The sequence below is a fragment of the Cherax quadricarinatus genome, chromosome 8 (assembly GCF_038502225.1).
Source record: "Cherax quadricarinatus isolate ZL_2023a chromosome 8, ASM3850222v1, whole genome shotgun sequence".
In the NCBI taxonomy this organism is placed as follows: domain Eukaryota; kingdom Metazoa; phylum Arthropoda; class Malacostraca; order Decapoda; family Parastacidae; genus Cherax; species Cherax quadricarinatus.
This window is the reverse complement of record NC_091299.1, coordinates 23,996,374-24,022,090: the sequence shown is the minus strand read 5'-3', so window position 1 is coordinate 24,022,090 and position 25,717 is coordinate 23,996,374. Positions and strand designations below refer to the sequence as shown.

Here is a 25,717-nt window from a genome sequence, read left to right as displayed (position 1 = left end):
ACACACACACACACACACACACACACACACACACACACACACACACACACACACACACACACACACAGAGGAGCTTGGACTCGACCCCTGCAATCTCAACTAGGTGAATGCACACACATACACACACACACACACACACACACACACACACACACACACACACACACACACACACACACACACACACACACACACACACACACACACACACACACACACACACACACACACACACACACACACACACACATGTGGTAATGCTTTATTTACATCTAGCAAAGTCAGGGTATTTCTCCAGAATGGTCTGTAATATACCACTGTGGATAAAATACTTTGCCATTTCTTGAACATTTCTGAGTGAGTTGTTTCTAAATTCATTAATTTTATCGCACTCCAGTACATAATGACGCAGGGTGTGACAATAGTCCATCTGGAAAAGTTTACATTTCGTTTGGTCTACATCTGGTGGTGGTGATTTAACCTGCCAAAGATACTTGTAACCCAGCCGGAGCCGGGCGGTAGTGACTTCCAAGAGTCTGCTTATTTTGTTGGATGCTTAATAAGCAGACTCTTGGATGTCACTACTGCCCGGCTCCGGCTGGGTTACTATGATTGCTTTGGTTCCCAACCTTGACAAAATTGACAGCAAGATAATCTGGACACTGTTTGTGAGCAATTTTATAAACATGATTTAGCTTCAGTTGTTTTACTCTGTCTTCAACATTCAGCATATCCAACTGCTGTAATTCATCCTGGCCTACATGTTCTCTTGGTCCCAGCCCCAGGATGAATCTTACGATTTTGTTCTGGGTGATTTGCAGTCTATCTTTCAGTTTTTTTGTCAAGGCAGAGTACCATGAAGAGCAAGCGTAATCCATATGGCACTGTATAAATTAGTTTAATATCTTTATTACGCACCCCAAACCCATCCCGTGGATGGTAGTCAAAGGATTACAGAGGTACATAATGGGTCCAGGGACTGGACCCCAAAGTTTTGATAGCTGAACAAGTCACAGTGGTATTAAACTATTTACATGTTTATATCTGGTGACAATCGCTGGCTCCCTGTGTTTTCTTAATGCCAGTCCTCTGAGGTGTTTCTCTCTTGAGATGAGCGTAGAGAGAACACCTGACCTCGACCGTCCTTCAAGAACACTCCTATTCTCCTCACACAGTGTGAGTGACCAGGCCTGGTGTTCCTCACAGTGTGAGTGACCAGGCCTGGTTTTTCTCACAGTGTGGGTGACCAGACCTGGTGTTTCTCAGTGTAAGTGACCAGACTTGGTGTTTCTCACAGTGTGAGTGACCATACTTGGTGTTTCTCACAGTGTGAGTGACCATACTTGGTGTTTCTCACAGTGTGAGTGACCAGACCTGGTGTTTCTCACAGTGTGAGTGACCAGACCTGGTGTTTCTCACAGTGTGAGTGACCAGACCTGGTGTTTTTCACACACTCATCGCTAACCTCTTTAAGAAGCTCATCCAAGAATGGTTCACTTGTTGGAATCACTAACTCAGAGGGTTAGTGATCTTTGTTTGTGATCCTTTTTGTGATCCTTGTTGGGATCACTTGTTGGGATCACTAACTCAGAGGGTTAGTGATCTTTGTGATTCTTGTTGGGATCACTTGGGATCCTTGTTGGGATCACTAACCCAGAGGGCTAGTGATCCCAACAAGGTCCCTAATGGAAATAAGTCACTTTGTCAAACTTTTTTGGGTTATCATGGAGGATATATTACACATATGTAAGTAGGTATGACAACTGTACCTATGTGCACCTGTACTTACATTAACTTATCTACAACATTCGCCTAACACCTAGGTACCTTCTAAGTGAACAGAGGCAGCAGGTGTAAGAAAACATGTCTAGCGTTTCCTATCGTCCCGGGATCAAACCCAAACAAACAAACAGACAGTAAGACAAACAACTGTCACTTTGTTACAGAAACTGAGAGTAAACAGAGACAAAATAAATAAAGGGAACAACTAGGTCAAATAGTTCATAGTTAACCATTAAAACTATTACATTTTCTCTGATGGTGTCCGTCTCCGTTTTCTATGATTGACATCAACGCAGGAGGTATCTTCATCCAAGGAATGGGAGTCACCCTCCCTTACCCGCGTTTCAATCTCATTGGGTCCCCATTCCCTACCTCCTTCCCTCTAAGCCGCTATTATTAGAGCCCCTACGGGTCTAGCTCTCGCCTCACACACTGAGTGTCCGGGTTCAGTCCCCGACACGGGTGGAAACGCTGGGCATGTTCACCTAGCAGTAAATAGGTATCTGGGTATTAGTTACCTTACACCTGCTGTCACTGTTCACCTAGCAGTAAGTAGGCACCTGGGTATCTGTCCCTATCCCGGGTAAAATATCTCATGCCGCAACAATGACTGGATACAGCCTTAATTTGTAAGTAAGTAAGTAAGTAAGTAAGTTTATTCAGGTATACACAAATACAGTTACATAGAATTATCATACATAGCAGCATATGTGTAGAGAACCTAGGATAACCCAAAAAAGTCAGACTGAGTGACTTATTTCCATTGGGGTCCTTTTACCTTATTATTATAACGTATATTCACTGTATTTACAACGAATGTTCACAACGTTCATCATTAACGTATTACATAAATGTTAAGTCATCGTCCTCAACAGTCCAGAGGACATTTTCGGAAAAGATTGTGACTGTGGTCACGTATAATTACCTGTACCGTACCTGTACCGTACCTGTACCGTACTTGTCTCCGTTCTGTGTATTCATTATTAACTGGTTTATTTAAGTACAGGTGAAGATAAATACTATTACCATACATAGTAATATATACAATAATTGCGAACGAGCAACACTAGATGCAAAACAACCACGGGGGGAGTTGAATGATAGCTCTAGGTCTTTCGTGTTTCAATCAACATATCAGGAGCTTGCAATGTTGCAGAAATGAGTAGGAAGTCAATGCAGATTTGTTCCAGGGAACTACTCTAGCTTGGATCGTTCCCCTGAGAGAATCCACCTGGATTTCCTGCTCATTTCTGCTACATTGCAAGCTCCTGATATGTTGATTGCAACTTAGAAGGCCTAGAGCTATCATTCAGCTCCTCCTGTGGTTGTTTTACATAATAATTTGTGTATGAATTACCCTCCACGATAACCCAAAACATGTCAGTGACTTGTTTCCAGTGTTGTCCTTGTTATATCTTGTTACATAAAACATACGTATCACCCATATTTACTAAGCAATTACGTGACCTAGAGTGAAGTTACTGGTGTTTGTATGTGGTGGAGGGTGGCCCTGGGTGGCCCTGGGTGGCCCTGGGTGGCCCTGGGTGAGGGACGGATCGATCAGCGCCAGGATGCTCCAAACAGAGTGCCACCACGCAGTCTAGTGGCACCATCACACCAGGGCACTTCTGGCACTCCTGCACCTCGCTACGGCACTCTCCCAGGCACTCACCAGGACCCCTAACACTCTCAACAGACTCACACAGGTGAGTGTGCTAGTTAGTACAGGGACTTGTGTCTGTATACTAAACAAGGCGATGGTGGCCTCGTTAGTGGTGCTCGGGGCCCTCAGGAAGCCATGATGGTGGACCCCGGACTACCATAGCTACGAGAACCTTCAGGTCTTCATGATGGTAGGCCACAGACCACCATAGCTACGAAGGTTCTCAGGAAGCCATGATGACAGGTCACAGACCACCAAAACTACGAGGATCCTCACGAAGCCATGATGGTGGGCCACAGACCACCATAACTGCTGGTAGGTGCGTCAACACACGCGCCAGCAGCTTCTTGCAACTTCACACTGATTTCGTTGCAGTGTTCACTGGTTTGTGTTGTTGTTGCAACACACCTACCCCCCCCCCCACCCACCCACCACACCCCGCAGTTCAGCGTTGGAGCAGCGTCCAGCTCACAAACGAGTGAACCCGAGTCGAATCCTAGGCGTGGTAAGACGTGGCCAAGAATGCAATCAGTCAGTAGAAGAGATTGATGAGGGATAGAATGTCTCACAGACATAAGCCACATTGGTTGGCTTTCCTGGGTTACCCTGGGATAGCAAAACTGCTGCTAGCTGGGGATTCCCAGTGTAGAATGTAATTATAAAGTCAAATTATACGGTATGTTGAAGATGCATACAACAGGTGTGTACAGGGAGTGCCACTACATGTATGTGACAGGTATAGTATATGTGAGAGGTATAGTATCTGTGTTAGGAGAGTCTTTGACATTCAGGGAACTTGTGTTAGCGTGCTAGGGAGGAGTGAGTGGGGATAAAGTAGGTTTTACTGCGTGTGCTGTTGGAGTGTGAGCAAGGTAACATTTATGAAGGGATTCAGGGAAACTGGTTAGTTGGATTGAGTCGTGGAGGTGGGAAGTACAGTGTCTGCACTCTGAAGGATGGCTGGGGACGTCACAGTTCTGAGGGACATCTGAGCCCTGACGTCAGCACGCTTCTGGCAAGGCAATGATTGACTGAATGACGGTGAATGCGTTTCTTCTTTTAAGGTCTTGCTACCTGGTGGAAGACAGCAAGTGTGCTTAAAAGAGCGCATCACCATGCTGGTTATGCCCATAACTCCGTCGTTCATTGTATCCGGTGTGTACTATATGCACAGTGTCAAGCATCAGCAGCGACAAACACACAAACGCACTCATGTGTATTTTTTTTTTTTTGGAGTTAATATTTTGGAAAAAATAAATGACAACATTCAATTTTATATTTTTACACAAATTTGCACTAAAATTAACTTGGAAAAAAGTTGTTGAAAAACAAAAGGAATAAATATTCTGACCTTTATTTCTGTAGTTAAGTGAATTTTGTTTGTGTGTGCTCACCTAATTGTGGTTGCAGGGGTCGATTCACAGCTCCTGGCTTCACCGCTTCACTGGTCGCTATTAGGTCACTCTCTACCTGCTCCATGAGCTTTATCATACGTCTTCTTAAAGCTATGTATGATACCTGTCTCCACTACATTACTATCCAGACTATTCCACTTCCTGACAACTCTGTGGCTGAAGAAATACTTCCTAACATCCCTGTGACTCATCTGAGTCTTCAACTTCCAATTGTGACCTCTTGTTTCTGTGTCCCGTCTATGGAACATGCTATCTTTGTCCACCTTGTCGATTCCTCAGTATTTTATATGTCGATATCATGTCCCCCCTGTCCCTCCTGTCCTCCAGTGTCGTCAGGTTGATTTCCCTTAACCTCTCCTCGTAGGACATGCCCCTTAGCTCCGGGACTAGTCTCGTTGCAAACCTTTGCACTTTCTCTAGTTTCCTGACTTTCGTGGCCAGGTGTGGGTTCCATACTGGTGCTGCATACCCCAATACGGGCCTGACGTACACGATGTACAGGGTACGGAACAACTTCCTGAGATGTCAGAATGCTGTTCTTAGGTTTACCAGGCACCCATATGTTGTAGCAGTTATTTGGTTGATGTGCTCCTCAGTGGATGTGCTTGGTATATACACACCCTAAGATGTGTGTGTGTGTGTGTGTGTGTGTGTACTCACCTAGTTGTACTCACCTAGTTGAGGTTGCAGGGGTCGAGTCCAAGCTCCTGGCCCCGCCTCTTCACTGGTCGCTACTAGGTCACTCTCCCTGAACCGTGAGCTTTATCATACCTCTGCTTAAAGCTATGTATGGATCCTGCCTCCACTACATCGCTTCCCAAACTATTCCACTTCCTGACTACTCTGTGGCTGAAGAAATACTTCCTAACATCCCTGTGATTCATCTGTGTCTTCAACTTCCAACTGTGTCCCCTTGTTGCTGTGTCCCATCTCTGGAACATCCTGTCTTTGTCCACTTTGTCAATTCCTCTCAGTATTTTGTATGTCGTTATCATGTCCTCCCTATCTCTCCTGTCCTCCAGTGTCGTCAGGTTGATTTCCCTTAACCTCTCCTCGTAGGACATACCTCTTAGCTCTGGGACTAGTCTTGTTGCAAAACTTTGCACTTTCTCTAGTTTCTTTACGTGCTTGGCTAGGTGTGGGTTCCAAACTAGTGCTGCATACTCCAATATAGGCCTAACGTACAAGGTGTACAGAGTCCTGAACGATTCCTTATTAAGATGTCGGAATGCTGTTCTGAGGTAGGCGCCCGTGTGTGTGTGTGTGTGTGTGTGTGAGTGTGTGTGTGTGTGTGTGTATGTGTGTGTGTGTGTGTGTGTGTGTGTGTATGTGCACGCACATCATCAGTGACCAGCTTGAAGCACGGTAGTTTATTGTCCGTGTGAATAAGCGCACCATTTGCATTCCGGATAGCTGCCAGTTGTGCTGAAGGTGTGTCAGTCAGGGTAAGGAGGAGGTCCCCAGGGTAGACTACCTTGCATGTAGGGGCTGCCATGAAGCTTCAGGTCCTCACAAGCCTCGAGCTGCTTAACACCAGAGTTTTCGTACTTATGCTCTCTCTCTCTCTCTCTCTCTCTCTCTCTCTCTCTCTCTCTCTCTCTCTCTCTCACTCACTCTCTCTCTCTCTCTCTCTCTCTCTCTCTCTCTCTCTCTCTCTCTCTCTCTCTCTCTCTCTCTCTCTCTCTCTCTCTCTCTCTCTCTCTCTCTCTCTGACTCTCATCTATGGTTATTGTATTACTAACATCTAGTGAATATTTTCTTCCTCGTCATCATGATCAGTCTTACCCTGGTATCCTACACCAACAGGTACTGGTACTCCATGCTTCTAAAAGTACCTACCTTCCTAACAGTTGTGTTTCATCCTCTCTTTCCCCTTTCCACCCCCCTCTTTCCTTCTCCTGCCCCTTTGTCTTCCCCCTGCTCCTCTACGCTTCCTCTACCCTTCCCCACCACTCACTTCCTATCTCATACAACTTCACCTTTAAGCTTCGATTTTAGCTCTAGTGTGTGTGTGTGTGTGTGTGTGTGGTTACTGGAGGCACTCTGGTCAATATTCTCCTCCTGCATCCACTCCCACACAGCCACACACGTACACAAACGCTCACCCTACATATAAATGCACCTTAATGATTGTGAGAGTGTGTACTTTCCTACTTATGGTTGTAGGGGTCGATTCGCAGCTCCTGGACCCGCCTCTTCGTTGGTCGCTACTAGGTCCACTCTCTCCCTGCTCCAAGAGCCTTATCGTACCTCTTCTCAAGGCTATATATGGATCCTGTCTCCACTGCTTCACTTTCCAGTGTTCCAATTCCTGGCAACTCTAAGGATGAAGAAATACTTCCTAATATCCCTACGTGTGTGTGTGTGTGTGTGTACTCACCTATTTGTACTCACCTATTTGTGGTTGCAGGGGTCGAGTCACAGCTCCTGGCCCCGCCTCTTCGCTGATTGCTACTAGGTCCTCTCTCTCCCTGCCCCATGAGCTCTATCATACCTCGCCTTAAAACTATGTATGGTTCCTGCCTCCACCACATCACTTTCTAGGCTATTCCATGGCCTGACTACTCTATGACTGAAGAAATACTTCCTAACATCCCTTTGATTCATCTGAGTCTTCAACTTCCAATTGTGACCTCTTGTGTCTGTGTCCCATCTCTGGAACATCCCGTCTTTGTCCACCTCGTCTATTCCGCGCAGTATTTTATATGTCGTTATCATGTCTCCCCTGACCCTCCTGGCCTCCAGTGTCGTCAGGCCGATTTCCCTCAACCTTTCTTCATAGGACAATCCCCGTAGCTCTGGGACTAGTCTTGTTGCAAACCTTTGCACTTTCTCTAATTTCTTGACGTGCTTGACTAGGTGTGGATTCCAAACTGGTGCTGCATACTCCAGTATGGGCCTGACGTAGATGGTGTACAGAGTCTTAAACGAATCCTTACTGAGGTATCGGAACGCTATCCGTAGGTTTGCCAGGCGCCCGTATGCTGCAGCAGTTATCTGATTGATATGCGCCTCAGGAGATATGCTCGGTGTTATACTCACCCCCAGATCTTTTTCCTTTAGTGAGGTTTGCAGTCTTTGGCCATCTAAACTATATTGTGTCTGCGGTCTTCTTTGCCCTTCCCCAATCTTCATGACTTTGCATTTGGCAGGGTTAAATTCAAGGAGCCAGTTGCTGGACCAGGCTTGTAGCCTGTCCAGATCTCTTTGTAGTCCTGCCTGATCCTCGTCCGATTCGATTCTTCTCATTAACTTCACATCGTCTGCAAACAAGGACACTTCTGAGTCTATCCCTTCCGTTATGTCGTTCACGTATACCAAGAACAGCACAGGTCCTAGGACTGACCCCTGTGGAACCCCGCTTGTCACAGGCGCCCACTCTGACACCTCGTCGCGTACCATGACTCGTTGTTTCCTCCCTGTCAGATATTCTCTGATCCATTGCAGTGCCTTTCCTGTTATGTGTGCCTGGTCCTCTAGCTTTTGCAGTAACCTCTTGTGAGGAACTGTGTCGAAAGCCTTCTTGCAGTCCAAAAATACGCAGTCGATCCACCCCTCTCTCTCTTGTCTTACTTCTGTCACCTTGTCATAAAACTCTAGTAGGTTTGTGACACAGGATTTTCCTTCCCTGAAACCGTGCTGGTTGTCAATTATACACTTGTTTCTTTCCAGGTGCCCCACCTGTGTGTGTGTGTGTGTGTGTGTGTGTGTGTGTGTGAGTGTGTGTGTGTGTGTGTGTGTGTGTGTATGTGTGTGTGTGTGTACTCACCTAATTGTACTCACCTAATTGTGGTTGCAGGGGACGAGACTCAGCTCCTGGCCCCGCCTCTTCACTGATCGCTATTGGATCCTCTCTCTCTCTGCTTCCTGAGCTTTGTCATACCTCTTCTTAAAACTATGTATGGTTCCTGCCTCCACTACTTCACTTGCTAGGCTATTCCACTTGCTGACAACTCTATGACTGAAGAAATACTTCCTAACGTCCCTGTGACTCGTCTGAGTCTTCAGCTTCCAGTTGTGACCCCTTGTCCCTGTGTCCCCTCTCTGGAACATCCTATCTCTGTCCACCTTGCCTATTCCCCGCAGTATCTTGTATGTCGTTATCATGTCTCCCCTGACCCTTCTGTCCTCCAGTGTCGTCAGTCCGATTTCCCTTAACCTTTCCTCGTACGACATTCCCTTGAGCTCTGGGACTAGCCTTGTTGCAAATCTTTGTACTTTCTCTAACTTCTTGACGTGCTTGACCAGGTGTGGGTTCCAGACTGGTGCTGCATACTCCAGTATGGGCCTAACATACACAGTGTACAGTGTCTTGAACGATTCCTTATTAAGGTATCGGAACGCTATTCTCAGGTTTGCCAGGCGCCTGTATGCTGCAGCAGTTATTTGGTTGATGTGTGCCTCCGGTGATGTGCTCGGTGTTATGGTGTGTGTGTGTGTGTGTGTGTGCTCACCTATTTGTGGTTGCAGGGGTCGAATCATAGCTCCTGGCCCCGCCTCTTCACTGTTCATCACTAGGTCCACTTTCTCCTTGCTTCATTAGCTTCATCATACCTCTTGTTAAAGCTATGTATGGATCATGCCTCCACTATATAACTCTCCAGACTATTCCACTTCCTGACAACTCTATGACTGCAAATTTATCTCTGTCTTCAACTTCCAGTTGTGACCCCTTGTGCTGTGTCCACTCTCTCAATTCCTCTCAGTATTTTATATGTCGTTATCATGTCCTCTATCCCCCCCCCCATGCCTCCTGTCCTCCAGTGTTGTGAGGTTGATTTCTCTTAACCTCTCCTCGTAGGACATTTCTCTTAGCTCCGGGACTAGTCTTGTTGCACAACTTTGCGCTCTCTCTAATTTCTTGACGTGCTTGACCAGGTGTGGGTTCTATAGAAGTGTTGCATACTCCAATATGGGCCTGACGTACATGGTGTACAGGGTCTTAAATGATTCCTTACTCAGGTATCGAAACGCTATTCTTAGGTTTTTCAGGAGCCTATATGCTGCAGCAGTTATTTGCTTGATGTGCGCCTCAAGAGATGTGCTCGGCATTATGCCCATCCCAAGATCCTTTTCTCTGAGTGAGGTTTGTAGCCTTTGATCCCACCTTGCTTGTACTATGTCTGCACTCTTCTTTCACCTTCTCCAATCTTCAAGACTTTGCATTTCTTGAAGTTAAACTCCAGGAGCCAGTTGTTGGACCAGGCTTGCACCCTTTCCAGATCCCTTTGTAGTCCCATCTGATCGTCATCCGCTCGAATTCTTCACATTAACTTCTCATCGTCTGCAAACAGGGACACCTCTGAATCTATTCCTTCCGTCATGTCATTCACATATACCAGAAACAGCACTGGTCCTAGGACTGACCCCTGTGGAACCCCGCTCGTCACAGGCGCCCACTCTGACACCTCGTCACATACCGTCACTCATTGTTTCCTTCCCGTTAGGTATTCTTTGATCCATTGCTATGCTTTCCTGTTATTCTTGTCTACTCCTCTAGCTTTTGCACCAATCTCTTGTTCGGAATTATGTCGAAGGCCTTCTTACAGTCCAAGAAAATGAAGTCTTCCCACCCCCCCCCTCACTCTCTTTCCTGCCTTACTTCTGTCACCTTGTCGTAAAACTTAAGTAGGTGTATATGTGTGTGTGTGTGTGTGTGTGTGTATGTGTGTGTGTGTGTGTGTGTGTGTGTGTGTGTGTGTGTGTGTGTGTGTGTGTGTGTGTGTGTGTGTGTGTGTGTGTGTGTGTGTGTGTGTGTCGGGCAGAAAAGGTAATAGCTTCAGTAACCAGGAAAGGTTCAGGTTACTCCTCTGAAACTCTTATAGAGAACATCGTACTGTCCTCTGCTTTTTGCTTCCCTGAGAAACTTAGATCTTGCAGAGGCTCCTTCTAATACAACGTTTCGCCCAAGGCTGAGCTTCATTAAGTACTCAAGAAAGAGCACACACTCAGAGCGAGAAAAAGACATGTCATACACAAGGTGATTGCGAGAGGTGAGGCTGGTGAGGTCAGGTACTGATGGCAGCGGGAGGTTGGGGGAGGGGTAAGTAACAAGTTTATTATATCAAAATGGTATACAATACCGACAGGTTGATAAGTAAGACATGTGCAACAGTTGGGTATTTTTATTCCGAAAAGTTTCGCCTACACAGTAGGCTTCTTCAAACAATGTTCCAGACTTTGGAACAAAATTCTCCTTCAGGCTCTGAGGGACCGACCACCTCAAAACTAGGTCTTCAAGGGTGTTGGACTGATTACATCGTCTTCACATCCCTACTGCTTCTGCCAACTTTTCTATACTCGACTGAAGAAACCTACTGTGTAGGCGAAACGTTTCAGAATAAAGCTACCTAACTGTTGCACATATGTCTTACTTATCAAGTTTATTATATTTGTTATATGACTCGTAGACAAAGTTGGCAACAAGGTACTGTCAACATGTACATTCCATTGTTTTTATCAATGGTTTTGGTGAGACGGATCACTGTTGCCTTCAAAATTGTGTTTCTGGTACTGTCGCTCTGGTGGTATACCAGCAGTGTTCTTCCTCAGTCCATGACGGTAGAAGGAAAGTTGCAATGGACTACACATGTTTGTTTTATCCTGAAGGTTTATTTGTGTTCCTGAAGGCGCTTCTGAAGGTCTCTGCCGGTTTCCCCAACGTAGAATCGATCGCAATCCCCACACGGTATGCTGTATGCTCCTGTCCACCTGCACTCACCTAGGTTCGTAATGATGAGGGTTGTCCCTGAGTTAACAGGGTTATCAAATTCAAATTCAAATTCAAATTCAAAGTTTATTCTCTATAAGGATTACAATGCTGAGTTTACAGAGCTTACAAAGCTAATTTATTCATTGGGTAACATTGATAATGGGTTGGTCGAATATTTTTTAGTGGGTTTGGGTTTGACAAGTTCTTGCCAAGTATGGGTCAGTAGCCCTGCCGCAGTGTTCCTCCTTTCTTATGTTCTTATATAACTAAGGTTCACCTTCTACACTTGGGTGTTACTACCCCTGAGGATCACCATGTGTCACCTGAAGGTCACCTGCTTCTCGCCTGAGGCTCACCTGACGCTAGCACCTACCGACACAGGCGCATGACGAGCATTTCCTCATTGATTCTTTGAGAGAAAGAGAGAGAGAGAGAGAGAGAGAGAGAGAGAGACTTGTCTCACAATTATTTGACTATGGGAGACGCCTTCAGAGACATCAAACCTATGATATAATCCTTGGCAACTGATACCGACATACATAAGTTTAAAAAAGGCACGCGAGCAAGCACTCGCACACATTGATTACAAAACATTTCGGTCCTGGACCCTTGATCCCTTCAGACATACAAAGATCGAAAAATAACATGAAGTGGCCTGATGAAAAGTGAGGTTTTTTTTTCCCAGAGAGAAAGTCAGGTAGACCCTGAGGTCACGTGATTCCTGTGTTGTGTTGGAGTTTCCAGAATTATGTTTCATGCCATCAGTGATGGCGACTAGCAAATCATCCAGGTACTGAGGATGAGTTATGTCTCGTACCAATTCATCCTGTGGAGTTTCTCTTGCAGGCGCCTCCATGGACCGATAAATTGCTGCCTATTTACACCTTTCTGATTTGTGTTGGACTGATGAAGTCAATGTGTGACGAAACGTTTCCTTAATAAAGACTTACATATGTTGCATAAGTGTCTCAAACTTCTGCATCACTAATGTTAGAAAATGGATGCTCAGTAAATTTAATTTTATCAACCATAGAATTAACTGGTAAAAAGTAAACCAAGAGCTATCAGACATATCCTGGGAATCAGACATAAGAACTCTAAATATCCACCAGTGCTTAGAGAAGCTGAATATACAAGAATACAAGGTAAGTATGAAATACGTACCACTGAGAAAAACCAGATCAAATACAGAAACAGAGCGTAGGAGATGGCACAGAAGAATAAAGCGGGTTACTGAATTGCTTAAAATCACAAATATGTCGCAGCAGAGGAAAGAGTCTTAGCCGAGAGTTCAGTGAATTAGTAAAAACTTAGGATGACCCGGTGGCCTGGTGGCTAAAGCTCCCGCTTCACACACGGAGGGCCCGGGTTCGATTCCCGGCGGGTGGAAACATTTCGACACGTTTCCTTACACTATTGTCCTGTTCACCTAGCAGCAAATAGGTACCTGGGTGTTAGTCGACTGGTGTGGGTCGCATCCTGGGGTACAAGATTGAGGACCCCAACGGAAATAAGTTAGACAGTCTTCGATGACGCACTGACTTTCTTGGGTTATCCTGGGTGGCTAACCCTCCGGGGTTAAAAATCCGAACGAAATCTTATCTTATCTTATCTGTCATACCTAACAGAAGAAGTACAAAGAGAACAAAGGGCCATACAGGATATTGCAAGAAACTCAAAATATTTCTATTCCTACGCAAAATCCAAGCTAAGAACTATCTGTAGAATTGGACCACTATTGAGAGGAGACTCGTATACTGACGATGAACAGGAAATGAGTGAAATCCTAAAAGAACAGCATGAATCAGTGTTCAGCAACCCACTAAATGGCACCAAAGTAGAAAATACAGAAACAATTTTCACTCCAGCAGAAGGCCGCGCAAACCAACTAACTGACATTAGTACAAATCCCATAGTTTTGAAAAAGAAATGGACAACATGCCCACTCACTCAGCACCTGGACCAGATTCATGGAATGTTCTGTTTATAAAGAAGTGCAAATTACCCCTAGCACGAGCCCTCAGTATTCTTTGGAGAAAGAGCTTAGATCAAGGTGAAATACCGGAGTGCAGACATAGCTCCTTTGTATAAGGGAGGTAGCAGAGCACTAGCTAAAAATTACAGATCAGCAGCCCTAACTTCTCACATCATAAAAATCTTCGAAAGAGTGATGAGACGGCAGATTACAAATTTCAAGGACCACCACAACCAGTATATGTAGATGAATGGTTCAGAGAACCGACAAGTTGATAAATTAGACACATGTGCAACACTTGGGTATCTTTATTGAGGAAACGTTTCGCCACACAGTGGCTGTATCAGTCCATACAAAGGAGAGCGTTGAAGAACAGGAGGAGTTTGAGGTAATCAATCCCTCAGCCTTGAGAACCGACAATACAGGGAATTCTTTACTTACCTAACCCTTGGGCACGACCTGCTTCCACACTGGGCAAATGTAACACCACCTACGACTGCTGCAACTCTCCTGCCTACGGTATATAAGGCACTTCTTCGCACATATGCTGTATTCTTTTCAAGATTGATGGACTGACCACATCGACTCCAGGTTGAGGGACTGATTACCTCAAACTCCTCCTGTTCTTCAACGCTCTCCTTTGTATGGACTGAGGAAGCCACTGTGTGGCGAAACGTTGTTCTCGACTTTGATTTGGCATAAGAAAAGAAATATTTTGAGTTTCTTTCAGTTTCATTTTTGGCTTTTAGTTCTTCCTGCGTTTCTTGTCTCGTGTAAGATTCCTTTAGCTTAAGCTCGATGTTTGCTATTTCTGTGACCAGTGTCTCCCTATGTATTACAGTTACGTGTATTGTCCTCTTTTAGCTGCTCTGTGATGTCTTGTCCTGGCGCATTCCACGTTAAACGAGACTTACTAGCTAACTAATCTCACTAAGAGCTTATTCCTATGTATTTTAAGATGTCGTTAGATAAAGGTATTTCTAGAGCAAATATGAGTGTGAATTATATCGCAGGTCTTGATGGAAAGTGTCGGGAAAGTGTCGGTGCCATAGCCAACTGGTAAGTGCATTTCTCTCTACATGTAATCTTACTCTAATTTAAAACTGCTAAGTTATGGTGTTGTCTTGCAAGAAATACGATCCTCTCCATCTCATTAATGGGAGGAGAGAGGCTCACTTGACCCCATCCTGACCTTCGCGTTGCTGTGAGAAAGAGAGAAAGAGGAGGTGGGGCCTTAGCTCCCTGCTGAGGGGTCGCTGCTCCCCTGTGCTGCTACACAATTTGGAGGTAATCTGTGCAGTGTCTATCTGTCTATCACTGTCTACTCTCATCAGGTGCACATGTGTGTACGTGAGACAGCATGATGGACTTACATGCTGGCTCCTGCTTCTCCACCTACTTCCTGCTGCTACTGCTGGTGCTCCTGACACTCCTGCTGGATGGGGCTACTGCTGCCCCTCCCTCCCCAGCAGGTACGTACTCACCCACTTATGCCTACAGGGGGTCGAGGCCTGGCTCCTGGCTCTGTCAAGTGATCAAAGATCAATTATTCATTATATCCCCTGAGTATCTTGTATGTAATGATCATATCACCCTCGGGAATTTTAAAGTTTTTATTGCATATACATCCCTCTACATCTGTGTTTCACTGTAATGTTTATCATATAAATTGTACATGTTGACAAAACAAACAAATACACATGTTTATGTTGATGCTTTAATATACTGATGTTATATTTTATTGATTAGTAACACTGAATTTATTACCAGTAAATAAAATTTGATCAGACACACACACACACACACGCATACACACACACACACACACACACACACACACACACACACACAGTTTGGGAAGCGATGTAGTGGAGGCAGGATCCATACATAGCTTTAAGCAGAGGTACGATAAAGCTCATGGTTCAGGGAGAGTGACCTAGTAGCGACCAGTGAAGAGGCGGGGCCAGGAGCTTGGACTCGACCCCTGCAACCTCAACTAGGTGAGTACAACTAGGTGAGTACATCACGGGTGAAGGATCTCCAAAATAGGGATTTAAGGCCTACGTACGACGACTTCGTCATCAGCAGCTGGCAACTTGTCACCGCACCATTGCAGAGCAAGTTTCATTCGCCTATTTGTGGTTTGCATGTTGACGGCCCTGGCTGGCCTTGCATACTGTTTGATACTGGTCACTCACTCCTGCAAGCTATTACCAGAATTAGAATAGAAATAGCATAGACATAGTGAATATAGTGTTGACGAGTGTGAGAAGGTAGAGTAGTAGAGGAGTAGAGTAGAGGAGTAGAGTAGTATTAATTCCAGTAGTTATTAGCAGTAAGAATACTTAGGAAGCTAGGAAGTCCTCTCCCAATGTGAACATGGAACAGGATAATAACCAGCAATAATTAATACTTAAATCCAGACACACTCACACACACAAGGCGAGTATTACTATAAGCTAGGTGGCGGGACAAACTTTTAAGGGCAACATTGTAAGATGGTGTGGGGGTCAAGTCCCAGGAGGGCTGTGGTCAGGTCACAAGAAGTTGCAGCCAGTCATTACACCGCACGAGACACACACACACACACACACACACACACACACACACACACACACACACACACACACACACACACACACACACACAACACACCCAGTGCTGACTGACTCTGCCCACACTATATTAGCGCTTCTCCTAGGCCTACAAGCAGTGTTGTTCCAGGTACTAAGCGCTCAGTTGAGAACATCGAGTTTGGTAACCAACAGAATCCACCAGTCAGCCTACTGGATGACACAGCCTTACCGGGAGTCTTCCCTTCCAGCGAGACTACTGGTGAGTCTACTGTGTACTGGTGAGTTTCTCTACTGTGTACTACTGGTGAGTCGCTTACTGTGTACTGGTGAATCACTCTTCTGTGTACTGGTGAGTCACTCTACTGTGCACTGGTGAGTCTGCTGTGTATTGGTGAGACTCTCTACTGTGTAGTGGTGAGTCTACTGTGTACTGGTGAGTTTTTCTACTGTGTACTGGTGACTCATTCTACTGTGTACTGGTGACTCATTCTACTGTGTACTGGTGAATCTATGTGCTGGGGGAGAGTACTGTGTGCGCCAGGGTGAAGCTGGGTGCTCCAGGGTGATACTGGGTGGTCCAGGTTACTACTGGGTGCTCCAGGGTACTACTGGGTGCTCCAGGGTACTACTGGGTGCTCCAGGGAGCTGCTGGGTTCTCCAGGATGATGCTGGGTGCTCCAGGGTGAAACCGGGTGCTCCAGGGCACTACTGGTTGCTCCAGGGAACTACTGGGTGCTCCAGCATGATACTGGGTTTTCCAGGGTATTACTGGGTATTCCAGGGTACTACTGGGTGCTCCAGGGCACTAGTGGGTGCTCCAGGATCCTACTAGGTGCTACAGGGTACTACTGGGTATTCCAGGATGATACTGGGTTCTCCAGGGTGATACTAGGTGCTCCAGGATACTACTGGGTGCTCCAGGGTGATACTAGGTGCTCCAGGATACTATTGGGTGCTCCAGGGTGATACTAGGTGCTCCAGCATACTACTGGGTGCTCCAGGGTGATACTAGGTGCTCCAGGGTGATACTAGGTGCTCCAGGGTGATACTAGGTGCTCCAGGATACTACTGGGTGCTCCAGGGTGATACTAGGTGCTCCAAGGTACTACTGGGTGCTCCAGGGTGATACTAGGTGCTCCAGGATACTACTGGGTGCTCCAGGGTGATACTAGGTGCTCCAGGATACTACTGGGTGCTCCAAGGTACTACTGGGTGCTCCAGGGTGATACTAGGTGCTCCAGGGTACTACTGGGTGCTCCAGGGTGATATTGGGTGCTCCAGGATACTACTGGGTGTTCCAGGGTGATACTAGGTGCTCCAGGATACTACTGGTTGCTCCAGGGTGATACTAGGTGCTCCAGGATACTACTGGGTGCTCCAGGGTGATACTAGGTGCTCCAAGATACTACTGGGTGCTCCAAGGTACTACTGGGTGCTCCAGGATACTACTGGGTGCTCCAAGGTACTACTGGGTGCTCGAAGGTACTACTGGGTGCTCCATGGTGATACTAGGTGCTCCAGGGTACTACTGGGTGCTCCAGGGTGATACTGGGTGCTCCAGGATACTACTGGGTGCTCCAAGGTACTACTGGGTGCTCCAGGGTGATACTAGGTGCTCCAGGGTACTACTGGGTGCTCCAGGGTGATACTGGGTGCTCCAGGGTACTACTGGGTACTCCAGGGTGATACTGGGTGCTCCAGGATACTACTGGGTGTTCCAGGGTGATACTAGGTGCTCCAGGATACTACTGGGTGCTCCAGGGTGATATTGTGTGCTCCAGGATACTACTGGGTGTTCCAGGGTGATACTGGGTGCTCCAGGATACTACTGGGTGCTCAAGGATACTTTTGGTGCTCCAGGGTGACTCTGGGTGCTCCAGGGTGCTACTGGATGCACCTGGATACTACTGGGTGCCCCAGAGTGATATTGGGTGCTCCAGGGCACTACTGGGTGCTCCAGGGTGATACTGGGTGCACCAGGGTACTACTAGGTGCTCAGGGGTACTTCTGAGTGCTCCAGGGTGACAGTGGGTGCTCCAAGGTGATGCTGGGTGTTTCAAGTTAGTACTAGGTACACAAGGATGATACTGGGTGTTTCAAGGTGCTACTGGGTGCTCCAGGGTACTACCTGGTGGTCCAGGGTACTACTGAGTGCGGAAGGGTGATATTGGGTGCTCCAGGATACTACTGGATGCTCCAGTGATACTGGGTGCTCCAGAGTGCTACTGGGTGCTCCAGGGTAATACTGGGTGCTCCAGGGTACTACTGGGTGCTTCAGGGTACTTCTGAGTACTCCAGGGTGATACTGGGTGCGCCAGGGTACTACTGGGTGCTCCAGGGTACTACTGGGTGCTCCAGGGTAATACTGGGTGCTCCAGGGTACTAATGGATGCTCCAGGGTACTTCTGAGTACTCCAGGGTGATACTGGGTGCGCCACGGTACTACTGGGTGCTCCAGGGTAATACTGGGTGCTCCATGGTACTACTACTGGGTGCCCCAGGGTGATACGGGGTGCTCCAGGATACTACTACTGGGTGCCACAGGGTGATACGGGGTGCTCCAGGATACTATTTGGTGCTCTAGAGTACTTTTGGGTGCTCCAGAGTACTGCTGGGCACTCCAAGGTACTTTTGGGTACTCCAGGGTGATACTGGGTGCTCCAGGGTACTTTTGGGTGCTCCAGGGTGCTACTAGGTGCTCCGGGGTACTTCTGAGTGCTCCAGGGTGACAGTGGGTGCTCCAAGGTGATGCTGGGTGTTTCAAGTTAGTACTAGGTACACCAGGATGATACTGGGTGTTTCAAGGTGCTACTGGGTGCTCCAGGGTACTACCTGGTGGTCCAGGGTACTACTGAGTGCGAAAGGGTGATATTGGGTGCTCCAGGATACTACTGGATGCTCCAGTGATACTGGGTGCTCCAGAGTGCTACTGGGTGCTCCAGGGTAATACTGGGTGCTCCAGGGTACTACTGGATGCTCCAAGGTACTTCTGAGTACTCCAGGGTGATACTGGGTGCGCCAGGGTACTACTGGGTGCTCCAGGGTAATACTGGGTGCTCCAGGGCACTACAGGGTGCTCCAGGGTACTTCTGAGTACTCCAGGGTGATACTGGGTGCTCCAGGGTACTACTGGGGGCTCCAGGGTAATACTGGGTGCTCCAGGGTATTACTGGATGCTCCAGGGTACTTCTGAGTACTCCAGGGTGATACTGGGTGCGCCAGGGTACTACTGAGTGCTCCAGGGTAATACTGGGTGCTCCAGGGTACTACTACTGGGTGCTCCAGGTGATACGGGGTGCTCCAGGATACTATTGGGTGCTCTAGGGTACTGTTGGGTGCTCCAGAGTACTGCTGGGCGCTCCAGGGTACTTTTGGGTACTCCAGGGTGATACTGGGTACTCCAGGGTACTACTGGATGCTCCAGGGTAATAGTGGGTGCTCCAGGGTACTTTTGGGTGTTCTAGGGTGATACTGGGTGCTCCAGGGTGATACTGGGTACTCCAAGGTACTACTGGGTGCTCCAGGGTGATACCGGGTGCTTCAGGGTACTACTGGGTGCTCCAGGGTATTACTGGGTCCTCCAAGGTTCTACTGGGTGCTGAAGGATACTACTGGGTGCTCCAGGGTACTACTGGGTGTCCAGGGTAATACTGGGTGCTCTTGGGTACTTTTGGGTGCTCCAAGGTGATACTGGGTGCTCTAGGGTACTACTAGGTGCTCCAGGGTGACACTGGGTGCTCCAGGCTACTACTGGGTGTCCAGGATGCTACTGGAACTTTCTGAGGGTTAATCGAGTTGCAAAGTGCTACTGGGAACTCCAGGATGCTACTGGAACCTCCGGGTTGCTACTGGAACCTCCAGGATGCTACTGGCACCTCCGGGTTGCTACTGGAACCTCCAGGATGCTACTGGAACCTCCGGGTTGCTACTGGAACCTCCGGATTGCTACTGGAACCTCCAGGATGCTACTGGAACCTCCGGGTTGCTACTGGAACCTCCGGGTTGCTACTGGAACCTCCGGGTTGCTACTGGAACCTCCGGGTTGCTACTGGAACCTCCGGGTTGCTACTGGAACCTCCAGGATGCTACTGGCACCTCCGGGTTGCTACTGGAACCTCCAGGATGCTACTGGAACCTCCGGGTTGCTACTGGAACCTCCGGATTGCTACTGGAACCTCCAGGATGCTACTGGAACCTCCGGGTTGCTACTGGAACCTCCGGGTTGCTACTGGAACCTCCGGGTTGCTACTGGAACCTCCGGGTTGCTACTGGAACCTCCGGGTTGCTCCTGGAACCTCCGGGTTGCTACTGGAACCTCCGGATTGCTACTGGAACCTCCGGGTTGCTACTGGAACCTCCGGGTTGCTACTGGAACCTCCGGGTTGCTACTGAAACCTCCGGGTTGCTACTGGAACCTCCAGGTTGCTACTGGAACCTCCGGGTTGCTACTGGAACCTCCGGGTTGCTACTGGAACCTCCAGGTTGCTACTGGAACCTCCGGGTTGCTACTGAAACCTTAAGGATGCTACTGGAACCTCCGGGTTGCTACTGGAACCTCCGGGTTGCTACTGGAACCTCCGGGTTGCTACTGGAACCTCTGGGTTGCTACTGCAACCTCCAGGATGCTACTGGAACCTCCGGGTTGCTACTGGAACCTCCAGGATGCTACTGGAACCTCCGGGTTGCTACTGGAACCTCCGGGTTGCTACTTAAACCTCCGGGTTGCTACTGGAACCTCCGGGTTGCTACTGGAACCTCCGGGTTGCTACTGGAACCTCCGGGTTGCTACTGGAACCTCCAGGATGCTACTGGAACCTCCAGGATGCTACTGGAACCTCCGGGTTGCTACTGGAACCTCCGGGTTGCTACTGGAACCTCCAGGTTGCTACTGGAACCTTCGGGTTGCTACTGGAACTTCCGGGTTGCTACTGGAACCTCCGGGTTGCTACTGTAACCTCCGGGTTGCTACTGGAAACTCCGGGTTGCTACTGGAACCTCCGGGATCCTTCTGGAACCTCTGGGTTGCTACTGGATCCTCTGGGTTGCTACTGGAACCTCCGGGATGCTACTGGAACCTCTGGGTTGCTACTGGAACCTCCGGGTTGCTACTGGAACCTCCGGGTTGCTACTGGAACCTCTGGGTTGCTACTGCAACCTCCAGGTGCTACTGGAACCTCCGGGTTGCTACTGGAACCTCTTTGTTGCTACTGCAACCTCCAGGATGCTACTGGAACCTCCGGGTTGCTACTGGAACCTCTGGGTTCCTACTGCAACCTCCAGGATGCTACTGGAACCTCCGGGTTGCTACTGGAATCTCCAGGATGATACTGGAACCTCCGGGTTGCTACTTGAACCTTCGGGTTGCTACTGGAACCTCCGGGATGCTACTAGAACCTCCGGGTTGCTACTGGAGCCTCCGGGTTGCTACTGGAACCTCCGGGTTGCTACTGGAACCTCCGGGTTGCTACTGGAACCTCCGGGTTGCTACTGGAACCTCCAGGATGCTACTGGAACCTCCAGGATGCTACTGGAACCTCCGGGTTGCTACTGGAACCTCCGGGTTGCTACTGGAACCTCCAGGTTGCTACTGGAACCTTCGGGTTGCTACTGGAACTTCCGGGTTGCTACTGGAACCTCCGGGTTGCTACTGTAACCTCCGGGTTGCTACTGGAAACTCCGGGTTGCTACTGTAACCTCCGGGTTGCTACTGGAAACTCCGGGTTGCTACTGGAACCTCCGGGATCCTACTGGAACCTCTGGGTTGCTACTGGATCCTCTGGGTTGCTACTGGAACCTCCGGGATGCTACTGGAACCTCTGGGTTGCTACTGGAACCTCCGGGTTGCTACTGGAACCTCCGGGTTGCTACTGGAACCTCTGGGTTGCTACTGCAACCTCCAGGTGCTACTGGAACCTCCGGGTTGCTACTGGAACCTCTGGGTTGCTACTGCAACCTCCAGGATGCTACTGGAACCTCCGGGTTGCTACTGGAACCTCTGGGTTCCTACTGCAACCTCCAGGATGCTACTGGAACCTCCGGGTTGCTACTGGAATCTCCAGGATGATACTGGAACCTCCGGGTTGCTACTGGAACCTTCGGGTTGCTACTGGAACCTCCGGGTTGCTACTGGAACCTCCGGGTTGCTACTGGAGCCTCCGGGTTGCTACTGTAACCTCCGGGTTGCTACTGGAACCTCCAGCATGCTACTGGAACCTCAAGGATGCTACTGGAACCTCCGGGTTGCTACTGGAACCTCCGGGTTGCTACTGGAACCTCCGGGTTGCTACTGGAACCTCTGGGTTGCTACTGCAACCTCCAGGTGCTACTGGAACCTCCGGGTTGCTACTGGAACCTCTGGGTTGCTACTGCAACCTCCAGGATGCTACTGGAACCTCCGGGTTGCTACTGGAACCTCTGGGTTGCTACTGCAACCTCCAGGATGCTACTGGAACCTCCGGGTTGCTATTGGAACCTCCAGGATGATACTGGAACCTCCGGGTTGCTACTGGAACCTCAGGGTTGCTACTGGAACCTCCGGGATGCTACTGGAACCTCTGGGTTGCTACTGGAACCTCTGGGTTGCTACTGGAACCTCCGGGATGCTACTGGAACCTCTGCGTTGCTACTGGAACCTCCGGGTTGCTACTGGAACCTCCGGGTTGCTACTGGAACCTCCGGATTGCTAATGGAACCTCAGGGTTGCTACTGGAACCTCTGGGTTGCTACTGGAACCTCAGGGATGCTACTGGAACCTCTGAGTTGCTACTGGACCCTCCGGGTTGCTACTGGAACCTCCGGGTTGCTACTGGAACCTCCGGGTTGCTACTGGAACCTCCGGGATGCTACTGGAACCTCTGGGTTGCTACTGGAACCTCCGGGTTGCTACTGGAACCTCCGGGATGCTACTGGAACCTCCGGGTTGCTACTGGAACCTCCGGGATGCTACTGGAACCTCCGGGTTGCTACTGGAACCTCCGGGTTGCTACTGGAACCTCCGGGATGCTACTGGAACCTCCGAGTTGCTACTGGAACCTCCGGGATGCTACTGGAACCTCCGGGATGCTACTGGAACCTTCGGAATGCTACTGGAACCTCAGGGTTGCTACTGGAACCTCCGGGATGCTACTGGAACCTCTGGGTTGCTACTGGAACCTCCGGGTTGCTACTGGAACCTCCGGGATGCTACTGGAACCTCTGGGTTGCTACTGGAACCTCCGGGTTGCTACCGGAACCTCCGGGATGCTACTGGAACCTCCGGGTTGCTACTGGAACCTCCGGGTTGCTACTGAAACCTCCGGGTTGCTACTGGAACCTCCGGGTTGCTACTGGAACCTCCGGGTTGCTACTGGAACCTCCGGGTTGCTAGTGGAACCTCCGGGTTGCTACTGGAACCTCCGGGTTGCTACTGGAACCTCCGGGTTGCTATTGAAACCTCCGGGTTGCTACTGGAACCTCCGGGTTGCTACTGGAACCTCTGGGTTGCTACTGGAACCTCCGGGTTGCTACTGGAACCTCCGGGTTGCTACTGGAACCTCCGGGTTGCTACTGGAACCTCCGGGTTGCTACTTGAACGTCCGGGATGCTACTGGAACCTCCGGGTTGCCACTGTAACCTCCGGGTTGCTACTGGAACCTCCGGGTTGCTACTGGAACCTCCGGGTTGCTACTGGAACCTCCGGGTTGCTACTGGAACCTCCGGGTTGCTACTGGAACCTCCGGGTTGCTACTTGAACCTCCGGGTTGCTACTGGAACCTCCGGGTTGCTACTGGAACCTCCGGGTTGCTACTTGAACCTCCGGGTTGCTACTGGAACCTCTGGGTTGCTACTGGAACCTCCGTGTTGCTACTGGAACTTCCGGTTTTCTACTGGAACCTCCGGGTTGCTACTGGAACCTCCGGGTTGCTACTGGAACCTCCGGGTTGCTACTGGAACCTCCGGGTTGCTACTGGAACCTCCAGGATGCTACTGGAACCTCCGGGTTGCTACTGGAACCTCCGGGTTGCTACTGGAACCTCCGGGTTGCTACTGGAACCTCTGGGTTGCTACTGGAACCTCCGGGTTGCTACTGGAACCTCCGGGTTGCTACTGAAACCTCCGGGTTGCTACTGGAACCTCCGGGTTGCTACTGGAACCTCCGGGTTGCTACTGGAACCTCCGGGTTGCTACTTGAACCTCCGGGTTGCTACTGGAACCTCTGGGTTGCTACTGGAACCTCCGGGTTGCTACTGGAACTTCCGGTTTGCTACTGGAACCTCCGGGTTGCTAATGGAACCTCCGGGTTGCTACTGGAACCTCCGGGTTGCTACTGGAACCTCCGGGTTGCTACTGGAACCTCCAGGATGCTACTGGAACCTTCGGGTTGCTACTGGAACCTCCGGGTTGCTACTGGAACCTCCGGGTTGCTACTGGAACCTCCGGGTTGCTACTGGAACCTCCGGGTTGCTACTGGAACCTCCGGGTTGCTACTGGAACCTCCGGGTTGCTACTGGAACCTCCAGGATGCTACTGGAACCTTCGGGTTGCTACTGGAACCTCCGGGTTGCTACTGGAACCTCCGGGTTGCTACTGGAACCTCCGGGTTGCTACTGGAACCTCCGGGTTGCTACTGGAACCTCCGGGTTGCTACTGGAACCTCCGGGTTGCTACTGGAACCTCCGGGTTGCTACTGGAACCTCCGGGTTGCTACTGGAACCTCCGGGTTGCTACTGGAACCTCCAGGATGCTACTGGAACCTCCGGGTTGCTACTGGAACCTCCAGGATGCTACTGGAACCTCCGGGATGCTACTGGAACCTCCAGGATGCTTCTGGAACCTCCGGGTTGCTACTGGAACCTCCGGGTTGCTACTGGAACCTCCGGGTTGCTACTGGAACCTCCGGGTTGCTACTGGAACCTCCGGGTTGCTACTGGAACCTCGGGGTTGCTACTGGAACCTCCGGGTTGCTACTGGAACCTCCGGGTTGCTACTGGAACCTCCGGGTTGCTACTGGAACCTCCGGGTTGCTACTGGAACCTCCAGGATGCTACTGGAACCTCCGGGTTGCTACTGGAACCTCCAGGATGCTACTGGAACCTCCGGGATGCTACTGGAACCTCCAGGATGCTTCTGGAACCTCCGGGTTGCTACTGGAACCTCCGGGTTGCTACTGAAACCTCCGGGTTGCTACTGGAACCTCCGGGTTGCTACTGGAACCTCCGGGTTGCTACTGGAACCTCCGGGTTGCTAGTGGAACCTCCGGGTTGCTACTGGAACCTCCGGGTTGCTACTGGAACCTCCGGGTTGCTATTGAAACCTCCGGGTTGCTACTGGAACCTCCGGGTTGCTACTGGAACCTCCAGGATGCTACTGGAACCTCCGAGTTGCTACTGGAACCTCCAGGATGCTACTGGAACCTCCGGGTTGCTACTGGAACCTCCAGGATGCTACTGGAACCTCCGGGTTGCTACTGGAACCTCCAGGATGCTACTGGAACCTCCGGGTTGCTACTGGAACCTCCAGGATGCTACTGAAACCTCCAGGATGCTACTGGAACCTCCAGGATGCTACTGGAACCTCCAGGATGCTACTGGAACCTCCGGGTTGCTACTGGAACCT

The 25,717-nt window shown here is 49.4% G+C and overlaps 1 protein-coding gene across 4 annotated transcripts in view; it reads left to right on the top strand.

Annotated features, from left to right (window-relative positions):
• The first annotated feature begins 3,332 nt into the window (after nt 1–3,332).
• Nucleotides 3,333–25,717, top strand: part of LOC128685480 (uncharacterized) — a 49,964-nt gene continuing 27,579 nt past the window's right edge. For 3 of the 4 annotated variants that reach the window (XR_008406509.2, XM_053772038.2, XM_053772036.2), the window contains exons 1-3: nt 3,333–3,488; nt 14,882–15,019; nt 16,272–16,382. Coding sequence is in view for 3 of the 4 variants with exons in the window: in XM_053772038.2 (XP_053628013.1) it covers nt 14,908–15,019; nt 16,272–16,382 (223 nt within the window). In the remaining variant the exon portion in view is untranslated. Of the gene's footprint in view, nt 3,489–3,927; nt 3,951–14,881; nt 15,020–16,271; nt 16,383–25,717 lie in introns of those variants that run through there. The other variant, XM_053772037.2, reaches the window with a different exon arrangement.